Source organism: Physeter macrocephalus, chromosome 6, assembly GCF_002837175.3.
Source record: "Physeter macrocephalus isolate SW-GA chromosome 6, ASM283717v5, whole genome shotgun sequence".
Classification (NCBI taxonomy): Eukaryota; Metazoa; Chordata; class Mammalia; order Artiodactyla; family Physeteridae; genus Physeter; species Physeter macrocephalus.
This window is the reverse complement of record NC_041219.1, coordinates 1,140,021-1,152,459: the sequence shown is the minus strand read 5'-3', so window position 1 is coordinate 1,152,459 and position 12,439 is coordinate 1,140,021. Positions and strand designations below refer to the sequence as shown.

The window sequence follows — 12,439 nt, the reverse complement described above, 5'->3', positions numbered from 1 at the left end:
AGTATGAAAATCATGAAGGCGTTCCCTGAACATGAAGGTAAAAGCGTTGGATGACAATGTCACTAAAACCTCACTGATGCACTAAAAAGAACTTACATGCAAAATTAAACAAGATGTGCCATACATATTTTATAGCTATTTCTACTTTTTTTTTCTTTCCAACTTTCCTTTAAAAGCTTAGGAAGGTATGATTGTCTCAGTACGTGTGTGGCACAGTAGAAGCGACACTTACATCCGCCTCCAGCAAGACGGGTGTTCTCTGAAAAGTCAGAAGAGCCACCAAAAAGAGAACAGAAATGCAATAAAAAAAGGCACAGTTCACTTAAGAGGCAAAGAACTGAAGCACCTTGGAATTTCAAAAAGAATCCATTAGGTGTCACCAAAGTGTTAACAATTCCTTGGGAATTTATAAACAAACAATATCTAGACTAAAAATAGACTGGCACAGTACACCTTTCCTGTTGTTTTCAGATTAACTGCTGCGTAAAATGAGGTTATTAACGTGCTTTAAGGAAGGCTCTTATTGCACATGCATTTCTTTGGTTTGCAGGAACATGCACTTCTGTTAAAATGTTTCCATAAAGAACCCCCCCCCCCTCCTGGGTGGTCCGCTGGGGGTGGACACTGCCCGCTGCCTTACAGTCAGGTCACCCTTTGGAACTGAGGGTCTGCCTGTCCTGGGTCCTTAATCCATACCTCTGTTCTACATTATGTAAGATCGCACTTCTATTGCTAAGACAAAGGGAGAAGGGAAAGCAGGGAGGAGAAGGGAGGGAGAGGAGGGAGTGACTGTCCCAAGTATACTGGGAGCTCCTCACTTGACAAATCCCCTGGATGCTAACAATCAGGGCAAGTGCCTCCTCCCCAAACTCCTTTTCCACTTTGAAAACGACCTCAGGGGGAAAACTGTCACTTCACAGGAGTCATAGCAGATGCTCACTGCCCCATCGGGCCAGAGAAGCTGCACCAATCAGACCTTCCACTCCGGGAAGCAAGGCACCATGTGCGCTGGTCCACCGAGAGGGCGGCTCTGTCCCTGTTTGAAAGATCCAGCTGCCTTCTCTGGTCAGCTGCAGTTCGTCCCCCGTTCTGGCTCAGCTCCTACTTTCTTTGGTTCTGCTCCCACATTCTACTCACTCACATTGTCAAGCAATATGACAATGGATTTCACGTCTCTAAACTGAAAGCTTTTAACTCGTCTACAAGCAAATTCACCTTCTCCTCTACCATCCACTTGCCCAAAACACCTCCCATCAGGGCTCCCCACCTCCACCCCACCTTCTTCCAAACTTGCTCTTTACTTTCTGTCAGACTCCTCCAAAATCCTTCACCAGTTCCTCAGAGTTCCTAGCTTCCTGTGCCCTTCAATTCACATGGATCGTTTCCTGTGACATTTTTTAAAAAAACAAAACAATAACACACAGGTAGTTTCAACATAAGACAAGTATTCAGATAGATTCCTCGTTAAGCTTTTAAAAAATCATTTGCACAACCTTAAGCTTAACATCATCATCACATACTTAAAATAACTAAAACAAAATAAGACAAAAGGGAAAAAAAAAAAACCCAGAGTCCATGCTTCAAAACACTCTAGAATGCTCCAGATGAGACTACAGGTTCACAGCTTGCCAAGAGGTAACACCGCAGTGCCTTAAGAGAACAAGCTTGCAGAATCCCTTACAGAGGATGCCCAAGGTGCAGGATGCTGTGTGACCGGTTTGGGGAACTAGATCTAGAGATTTTTAAAGGGGAAAGGCCCTAGCATCATGGGGCAAGAAAACCGCCCTCCGACAAGAGACACACTGGCTGCTGGTTTGCACGCCGGTCCCGCACTGTCCCCAAGGGGCAGGGAGCCCCACGCTTTACCCGGGTTTCCAGGCCTCACTGAGGGCTTCTTCCAGCTTGTGTCTGTAGGCCGCATAGCGCTCCTTCAGGCTCTGTAGCTGCTCATCTTCTTCCTTATCCAAGATCCGCAAGAAATTCTGTAGCTCTGGCAGGCTGAAGGCTTCCCACTGTGAGAGAACACAAATATGAAAAACTGCCAGGTGTTTAATTCAGCATCAAGACTTAGGAATGCGGATGCCAGCACAGGGAGGTGTGGCTGCCCTCCCCTCCCAACGCACACTGCCCAGCACTGCCCGGCCCTCTCGGAAGTCCTGGTGGACAAGAGCTGAGCCTCCCGACCAGACCTCCACGCCCTCCACTCCCTGCTCGGCTCACTCCAATCGTCCTCTGCTCCCATCCTCCCAGCCTCCTCCAAAAGGGCTCTAAGACCAAAGTCCTCCTTATCCCTAAGTCCATTAGACACTCTAACCCCCAGAGGCATGAGAGATAACTCCACACTCCCTCCACCTTCCCTCTACGGGGAGTCCTCATTGTCACTGCCTTCTTTCCCAGCTCCCACGATCAATCTCACCACCTCCTAGGCAGCTCTCCCTAGTGCTGTCCACTGCTATCTTCTCTTCCATCCCTGGGACAGCCACCCAAGCTCTGCCAAACAGCCAGCCTGAATATGAATACTCTCTGTAAAATGCCAATCTAAGCATGACCCTCCCCTGCTTGGAATCATTCAATGGCTTCCCTTGGTTGTTTCTCCTAAGTCTGAAAGACCCTACCCTCTCCAGCCACATCTCTCTCACTACGCCCCTCACTAATTACCTGACATGGCTTTGCACATGCTCTCCCTTCCTCCACTTCGCCTGGCGAACTCCTTCTCAACCTTCAAGTCCCAGCTTAAATGCCACTTCCTCTAAGAAGCCTGCCATGATTTCCTCCCCTTCTCTCCCAGCCAGGATTAAGTCTATTAGAGGCTCTCACTGAGCTCTGGTAGCCTTGAACACAACCTGATCACAAAAGATCTAAAAATTATTATAATTATTTGCTTAGTATCTCTCTCGCCTACACTGCAGCTATTGTACTTCTCACTATTTGGGCTTTGTCTTTGGCCCTTGAGTTTCTGAGTTCTCTTTCTCTAATAGCAGCTGGTACTTAGCAGGCACAAAATAAATGTTTGTCGGGTTTTTCTTTAAATTTTTTTTTAAATTTAAGCAGCAAGTATCAAGAAGGGTATACGGCTTCACCTGGGAGGGTTTTTTAAATTTTTCAACCTACACGTCCTCCCCTCCCAAAAGGAGGCCCTGGACTCTGGGCTGAGAATCACTGTCTCGGCCAGGAGCAATTTCTGATGGGGGATTCCCAGGGGTATGGGGTAGGGAAAAGACGAGATAACCTAACACAGGTGCAGAGAGAGGAGACAGAATAAAACCACCAAGTGGGCCAATGACAGAAGGCTCTCAGAGACTGAGTGTGAGCTAGTTATTAAAGAAAATGAGAAGTGAAGCAGGAGAGCAGAACTTTCTACATTAGAATATTGTTAATTTAAAAATTAACATCTTACTTTTCACATAAATTCTTCAAAGTAAGATATTATAAAATATCATCTCCCTCCCACTACCTGACAGCTATGGAAAGTTTCTTCCCTCAATTCAGTTAACCTTGAAAACCTGAGAAACAGAACACAATACAGAGGTCAGAACAGCAGTCCGGAACATGAGAACACAATGTAAAGTGAATTTCAAAACTAAGCCAACATAATTCCCTCCCAGACAATGTAGCTCCAACTGCACTAAACTACGTGCAACACTTAGAAACCAGCACCAAGAAAGATAAGACGCTGACAAGACTATGCTGATGCGTCTGGCTTGGGCTTGCAGAGGGAAGGCTGCTATGTGCCAAACTCAGAAGCCAAATTTTACACTTCTGCACCCAGCTTTCTCCCCAAAATAATAGTGGATTTTAAAAATTTCAAAACATGAGAATCGAAAGAAGCTTCCAAAATGTCCAAAATCATTGTCTTCCTAAAACTTCCTAGTTAAGTTCCAATTTACACTGACATATAAACATACTCTTTACTAAGCATGTTTACATACATTTCTAATTTGCGACTCAAAACCAACTTTTCAAGTCTTTAGTCCCACTTTACAGATTTTAAAACTGAGGACTTTAAAGATTAGAACATTTACCCAAGGTCGTGCTCCGAATCTAAAAAGAGGAACAGTAGGAAGCAGTCTTGGTTTCCTAACTTTTAACCTAGAAACTCTATTCTCACTGCATTACAAAATGTTCTACCCGGACAATTCATGCCACTTCCGATTTCAGACAAAAGGCTGAGACCCAGAGCTTGAGAGATTTCCTCAAGTGACACTTGATCTAGAAGGACTTTTTCCTTCAACTGAGTTGACCTAAATACAATCCTCTCTGGAGGGAAAACGGCAAATGATGCACGTAGAAACATAATTTCTTAATCATCTGGGCAAAGAGGAAAAGAAAGATTCTAGAAAGTTAAATGTCTTTCGTAGTAGAGATGGCGTTTCCTTTTACTTCCCTTTAGAACGAAGGAGCCTGGGGGCTTTGGTTAGCAGCAAACATATGGAGAGTGCCGACTTTCAAAGCTCAGCTGGATTAGAGTAATTTGGAGGTAGAGGGGTGAAAATGACTCTCTGGGTGGAGATCAAGTTAAAAAAATGTTATTTCCTCCCACCTCAGACCAACATAAATGAGTATTATAAAAGAATTATATATTGTAAGCTAACTTTGGGTTCATTTCTGACAACTCAAAAACACACAGGAAGGCACCCTCCCTCCACAGGACAACCTCTCCTCCCATGACAGGCAGACAGACACAGAGACAGACACACAGGCACACACATTCCCTTCTCCCCTCCACCGCCCCCATCCCGTCCTCCTCTGCAATGGTAAAGTCACTAGAGCAGAGCAATAAGACAGGGCAAGAAGGAACAGTCACTTACCTCTCCAAATTCATGTTCACGAAGAACAAAACTGAGTGTGTCTGTCCTGGGCCCTGCTACCAAACGCAGAAAGAGTGGATGTTCCCGGTCTGAGAGCTTGCAGGCGTAGACTGGTGAGAAACAAGCGCCACGTCACAGACAGAGCACGACATCATTCCCCAGACCAGCACCCCTCACCACCCTGCCCCCAGATCAAGGCAACAGTGTTATTACCCTGGCTACCAAAGCACCATCCTCCTCATCTTGTTACCAATAAATAGCCCACAGTGGAATGAATTCTATACTATTTCCATTCTATCTGCATAATATAAACTGTGCCTTGATTAAAAAGGAAACCATTCTCAAGAATGAATTTAAATGAGTATCGCTCCTCAAATGGGCTTATGATTAATTCTGCTCCTCTTTTTAGAAAGTAAAATAAACTTTAAAAAAGGATCTACAGGGCTTCCCTGGTGGCGCAGTGGTTGAGAGTCCGCCTGCCGATGCAGGGGATACAGGTTTGTGCCCCGGTCCGGGAAGATCCCACATGCCGTGGAGCGGCTGGGCCCGTGAGCCATTGCCGCTGAGCCTGCGCGTCCAGAGCCTGTGCTCCTCAATGGGAGAGGCCACAACAGTGAGAGGCCCGCGTACCGCAAAAAAAAAAAAAAAAAAAAAAAAGGATCTGCAAACCCCTTTAAAAAACAATTTAAAAATACCATCCCAAGAACATGAAATCAGAACTCTAGAAGCAAATCTCTACAGATTAATTTAGAATTAGCAGCCACAAACAAACGAAGCAGTCCGTCCAAACAGAAGCTCTGGTGGCTTTAAGCCCAGCTACATATATTTTGTGCTACACACACACACACACACACACACACACACTACTGGCATTGCCTTGTAGGGTTGAAAGATTTGCCATATGGGTAATATATCAGCAAGATGCTATCACTGTCAGATTATGCAGCTGAAGTCCAGGTGGGCAGGCAAAGAAGATGGCAGGACAAAATGCCATCTGAATTGACCTTTATTATTTCAGTACTTCCGGATGCAACTGCATTGTAGGTGCTGATTTCCCTGTAGATGTAAACTTCCCCCCACTGCTGAGCCTGTGTCCTCTGGAGAACAGGAACCTTACCCTATTCATCTCTGTACTCTGCAGGCCCAGCCCATAGTACGGTTTGAAGAAACATGAGCATACTCAGCATCTAGCTGGGTTTCATCCCCAGGCAACCAAAGGATTTTCCCATCATGCCAAGGTGAGTTTATTTGCTGCTCCAGCTGCTATAGGCTCAACCCAGAAAAATGAGGGAAAGCTTAAATGTTCACATATACACACCATTTTCAAATTAGCACTTAGTGAATCACTGAATCACTTGTTGTCCACCATTGGTTTCAATTTCTGCTCAATGATGACCTGACCTGGAATATCTTATTCAGTTTCATGCAGTAATTTAAGATTCCCTTTTTAATCCACTGATTGTGGGTATTAAGTTCAGACAGGCAGACCTCAGATCAAAATGTTATTTGCCCATTGCACGCGCCCCCGGGGGGCCAGGGTGCCAACACGCCCCCGGGTAACGCCTAGTGCGAGGCAGGCCAAGGGAAAAGGAGAGCCCAAGGCTGTGCCATTTACATAAGTCTGCAATGGGCACTAATACACATGTGCCTCCTGATCCTCGGGTCTCGGGAATGCAAGGCCACCAATCACTCCATGTTCGGATGCACATCCAATGTCGATGTGCTACTGAAAACTTCAAGCTCAGATGCATTCTTTTCAGTCCGAAGGAGAATTAAAATCAAAGTGATAGAAAAAAAGAAAAGAAAAAAGGCTATCCTCCTGTGCACATCACAAATCCTCCATAAATACCCATCACGTATGGATACCTCTGGGCTCCTAAGACCCACAACTGTCCAAGTGAAAGACACAGACAGCCAAGAAGCACTAAGCACACACCGTGATCACCATTTATTCCAGAATCTGGCCCTGGGCCCTGACATAACTGACACACCTATCACTCCCTTCCACTAATGAGGCCAAAAGACAGAAATAAAAGCAGGGACCATTTTCATTTTAAGTGTGGCAGGGTACCTTGATCTTCCCTGTGACAACGCTTATAAAGTGCAAACTTGGTAGGGCTCTCGGTCACGAGAAACTTCTTGAGCAGGGCCTCGATCACTTCCCCGACAGTGTTTGTGCTGCTGATGTGAAGTGTATTCATACAGCCGTTGCTACTGGGAGCAAGTTTTCCAGAAGTCTGTGAAGGTTTGCAGAGTTCCATCTGTACTTTAATGAAGCCAGTGTAAATCCCATTTGAATTCTGAAGCAGGAATTAAAAACACACACATTAGCTGGGCATTTTAGGGAAGAAGCATATCAAAACAACAACAGAAAAGGAAGGTGAAACACTCCTTCTCTCGTTCCTTTCTTTTTCAGCTCTGTGGCAGAACCTCACTCAAGACTGCCCCTCAGGGAATGACCTCGGGGGAGGTTAACACACTCCAGGAAAGTGCTTCCAGAGGCGAGGTCTGCAGGGCAGATGTGGGGACGAAAAGTCCAGGACTCATGCCACTGAAGCTACATGTGAAAGGTCAGGGTCCACGGGTGAGGTTACAATCCCCTGGCCCAGAAAACCACAAGGCTTATTAAAACTTGGGGATATGTCCAGGCTAACTGCACAAAGGAAACAACATCAACTGATGACCAGTTATTACACAGAAAAGGAAAGTCACAATTAGGACTTTGAAATACTCAAGTAACAAGGAGCAGACGGGAAGAAAACAAGCTATTTTCATTCCTAGTGGTACCAGAGATTACCAATTTTGCTTAACCTATTTTATATAGCATGGGATCTGCCACAGCATGGGATACATATGAGGCATTTCAGACACCTCAAGCAGCAACATTTTTAAAACAAATTCAAGCTATGATGTGAACTATAGACATTATAATACAAGCGCTTGACTTTTTTATTTTTGGGGGGTGGGGGGTGGGGAGGCCAGGCCACACAGCATGCAAAATCCTAGCTCCCCAACCAGGGATAGAACCCGTGCCCCCTGCAGTGGAAGCATGGAGTCCTAACCACTGGACAGGCAGGGAATTCCCAAGCACTTGTTTTTTTTGATTTAACATGGTACTGATGTCTCCTTCTATATATAAGCATGTTTTTAACAGCTTTATTGAGGTACAATTTTTCCATACAAAAAACTGCACATATTTAATATACACAATTTGATGAGTTTAGCACTTGTCTTAATTGGTGTAGAATTATTATTTCTTAGTTGCTAAAAATAGTTATAATAGTCTGGTCTTCACTTTTAACTTTTAGTATGTTTAGATAAAAAACATTGTTTTATTTAAACAAATCTTCAGGTGTTATAAATAAATGACACAGTTAACACAGAACATGAAAAATCTGCTTTATAGGCCATTATTTTTCTTCCTTTCCACAAGGTCAATTTATAATACTAATTCACTCATTCATTCTTGTGGAAAGTATTATACAACACTTCACATTTTTTTTTTTATCTTTGAAGCGACATGGAAACTTGCATCTGTTTTAATCTCCAAGGGGAAGAGGAGGGATGTGGAATTTTTCTGCTTTGATAAAAACTGTGTTTGAAGAAGAAGTACGACTGCTGGAATAATGAGGAATAATCTTGAGATCATCGGCTGTCTCCCCTTTTTGGTGGAGTCCCCCTAGGGAGGGATCCTTTATCACAAGGGTTTACATTTAAAAGCTCCTCCCCAAGGGTCACAGAATTCAGTAGGGCCTGTTCTAAGTGGTTGCCCTGTCCTTTGCTGAACTCTGTCAGTTCACAGTCAACAGACTGCCAGGCAGGGGTCCAAGGGCCCTGGACACTGGCACCGAGGGATGGCAGGTGCCTCGAGGAAAGTCATCAAGTGGATGGGCAAGGCCAGACCAGTTAGAGAAACGTGCATCTGGCTCTGCCTTGGGCTCCCCTTTCTTTGTCACTAAGCCTGTGCTTCTCCCTCCTACACCCTTGCTCCCCACCGAGCTTCTAACAGCATCAGCACAAAGCTGCAGGAGCCTGAAACAACAATGTAGAAAGCTGAGTATTACATACTCCATATTACACATTTTTCTCCAGCTGAGAAAAATCCGAGCTCAATTAGATCCCAATCCACGGGCACAAGATCCTTTTCCTGACACTTCCAAATTTATTTACACAAGCTAAAACTTATCTAAGGCCTTATTAGAATCTGAGTTACTGCCCATGTGTTAAACAGGCAAGGGATTACACTCAGTGTTAAAAATCCTTTGGGGGGCGGGGCTTCCCTGGTGGCGCAGTGGTTGCGCGTCCGCCTGCCGATGCAGGGGCCTCGGGTTCGCGCCCCGGTCTGGGAGGATCCCACATGCCGCGGAGCGGCTGGGCCCGTGAGCCATGGCCGCTGAGCGTGCGCGTCCGGAGCCTGTGCCCTGCAACGGGAGAGGCCGCAACAGAGGGAGGCCCGCATACCACCAAAAAAAAAAAAAAAAAAAAAAAAATCCTTTGGGGGTCATAACATGTTTTAAAATAAAATTTTAGGAAGTGCTGATTGATTTTGAGATAAAGTTACTTCAAGATACAGCTTTCATTTGAAAGATGCAGAAATATCCCATTCTCCGGTCCTGTATACCTTGACCATTAAGCTTCTGTAAGTATGATTCAGAGATTTTAAAACATACAGACCGTAGTACCAACAACTTATAGTTGTCTTTCAACACATGTCAACCTAAACAGTATTATTAGTATGGGTGCTCACCAAGGTCATCTTCAACTTGTCTGTGACTGCTAAGTTGTATTTATGAACTTTCTCTTTGATTTCCTCTTTGCTGAGGTAATTGTGGGTTTCCTTATCTTTCTCCACATCCTAGAAGAAAAATAAGCCAAGTCACACATGAGCAATCGCAGAAAAAAATGCAGATAAGCCAGGATTCTTTTCACATTCCACATAACAACAACTACAGAGCACTTTACCTTGACACACACACACACAAACACACACACACACACAAATCCTATGAACTTTATGATCTTTATAGCTTTACAATTTTTATCAGCAAAAAGTATGGTAGTTAATAAGTGTTAAACTGGCACTAATCACTGACCTGTCAAATTCTATACAACTACCAAGAAGGTCATTTAATCTTCCAAACAAACCCTCATGCCGAGATAGAAGTAACCAGCCTTCCTGGACCCACCCACTCTCAACCCCTACCCCTCCAGTCTCACCCCACACTCTGGAGGGGAAGATTTTAGTTAAATCCTCTCATCACTGTGAAACATTCACTAACTGTTTTTGTCTAAAGAGCTCAACCAGTGCATGACATCATGCGATGGCTAATATGCAATCACTGATGGCCACACTCCAGAATCTGTTGGCCCCATGAAGCCCAGTATACCAGGCACCTGACTTATACTGCATTTACTTCTCCCAACAACTTAACCAAGTCGGCATTCTTACTCTGGTTTCTAGATGAGATCAAGTTCTAAGAAGTAAATCAACCTACTAATAAAAACTTAACTGCTCTGCAGACGTGCTGGAGCTAACCTGAAAAACCTGATTCCAAAGCCCACCAACCCTCAGTAACGCCAAGTACTTCCATAGGGGATCCCCATTTAATCCTCACTAATTAGCATCCCCTTGTTACAGACAGGGACACTGAGACTCACAGAGGTCAAGTGGCTTGCCGGGGACAACCCAACTGGTTAAGAGACCAAGCTCAATTTTAATCCAGGTCCTCTAGGTTGTTTCCACTAAATCGAACAGAACCCCACCATTCCCGTGTGGGTGTTTGAAAACGTAAAGAAAGCCTGCGTAATCAGATTCAACCCTGAGAAGCAACTCAAAAAAGATGAAGGGTCCTAACAATCTTCAGGACAGAGAGGAAGAACAATAAGATTGGATGATTTCTCCCCCAAAATAAAACCCTTAAAAAGGTACCTCTTGGGCTTCCCTGGTGGCGCAGTGGTTGAGAGTCCGCCTGCCGAATGCAGGGGACACGGCTTGGTGCCCCGGTCCGGGAGGATCCCACATGCCGCGGAGCGGCTGGGCCCGTGAGCCATGGCCGCTGAGCCTGCGCGTCCGGAGCCTGTGCTCCGCAACGGGAGAGGCCACAGCAGAGGGAGGCCCGCGTACCGCAAAAAAAAAAAAAAAAAAGGTACCTTTTTTCCAGCCAGATAATCACTCCAACCTCACAGCTGGAGGTTATCCAAGCAGGTATTTCCCAACCTCACAGCTGGAGGTTATCCAAGCAGGTGTTTGCTCCCACCTAGGCATTGTGAGCTACTGTGATAGATACACACGGAACGGCCATGACAGAAACTGCAGGAGAGCTTTAAGGGTATAAAATCCATTCAGGTCTCAAGTTCCTGGATTGGAGACCACGAGAGAGGTGTGATAACTACAAGTCATCTCAGTAACTTTTCGATTCCAGACCTGTCCTAGTGTGGACTGAGGGGGTCAGTGTTGGGGGACGGCATGGTCATGGCCCAGCTTCAGGAGCAAGCCTCGAAGTCCCTTGGGAGCATTCTATCTACCAATGTAAAACCCCAATGCAGTCTTATTTTTGGTGTCAGTGGTTAGGGGGAGAAAAAGCCGTAGATTAAAATAACTTTTCAGGGCTTCCCTGGTGGCACAGTGGTTGAGAATCTGCCTGCCAATGCAGGGGACACGGGTTCGAGCCCTGGTCTGGGAGGATCCCACATGCCACGGAGCAACTAAGCCTGTGCACCACAATTACTGAGCCTGCGCGTCTGCAGCCTGTGCTCTGCAACAAGAGAGGCTGCGATAGTGAGAGACCCGCGCACCGCAATGAGGAGTGGCCCCTGCTTGCCACAACTAGAGAAAGCCCTTGCACAGAAACGAAGACCCAACACAGCCATAAATAAATAAATAAATAAAATTTAAAAAATAATAATAACTTTTCAGAAGCTTCCAATGACTATTTCCAACGTGTCTCTCACATTTCTCTGCTGGCCCTGCTCCTTCCAATCCACAATTAGGCAGCTACAGGCCATAGCTAAAGTAGAAAATGAGACAGTCTCTGTTTCAACATTCATTTTTCACTATGAACTGTCCAAAGACTCTTCAAAGCATATCCTAAAAAGTATACAGTAAGGGGGGGAGGGATAAATTAGGAATTTGGGATTAAGAGATACACACTACTATACATAAACAACAAGGACCTACTGTATAGCACAGGGAACTATATTCAATATCTTCTAACAATTTATAATGGAAAAGAACCTGAAAAAGAATATATGTATCTGGGGACTTTCCTGGTGGTGCAGTGGTAAAGAATCCGCCTTCCAATGCAGGGAACACGGGTTCGATCCCGGGTCGGGGAACTAAGATCTCACATGCCATGGGGTAACTAAACCCACGCGCCTCAATGAGAGCCCGCGTGCTGCAACCCACAGAACCTACGCACGCTGGAGCCTGTGCACCACAACCAGAGAAAACCCGCACACCACAACTAGAGAGAAGCCCAAGCAGATCGCGCGCCATAACGAAAAGATCCCACAAGCCTCAACAAAGATCCCGTGTCCCGCAACTAAGACCCGATGCAGCCCGAAAAAAGGGAAATAAATTAAAAAAAAAAAAAAAAAAAAAAAAATATATATATATATATATATATATATAT

At 45.1% G+C, this 12,439-nt stretch overlaps 1 protein-coding gene across 2 annotated transcripts in view; it reads right to left on the bottom strand.

Moving 5' to 3' along the window:
• Positions 1-496: 496 nt before the first annotated feature.
• Positions 497-12,439, bottom strand: part of RASSF3 (Ras association domain family member 3) — a 76,455-nt gene continuing 64,512 nt past the window's right edge. For both annotated transcript variants that reach the window (XM_024122843.3, XM_055085179.1), the window contains exons 2-5: positions 9,556-9,663; positions 6,880-7,108; positions 4,809-4,918; positions 497-2,012 (exon numbers count right to left, since the gene is read on the bottom strand). In XM_024122843.3, the coding sequence (XP_023978611.1) occupies positions 1,863-2,012; positions 4,809-4,918; positions 6,880-7,108; positions 9,556-9,663 (597 nt within the window). In that variant the 3' untranslated portion in view covers positions 497-1,862. The remainder of the gene's footprint in view (positions 2,013-4,808; positions 4,919-6,879; positions 7,109-9,555; positions 9,664-12,439) is intronic.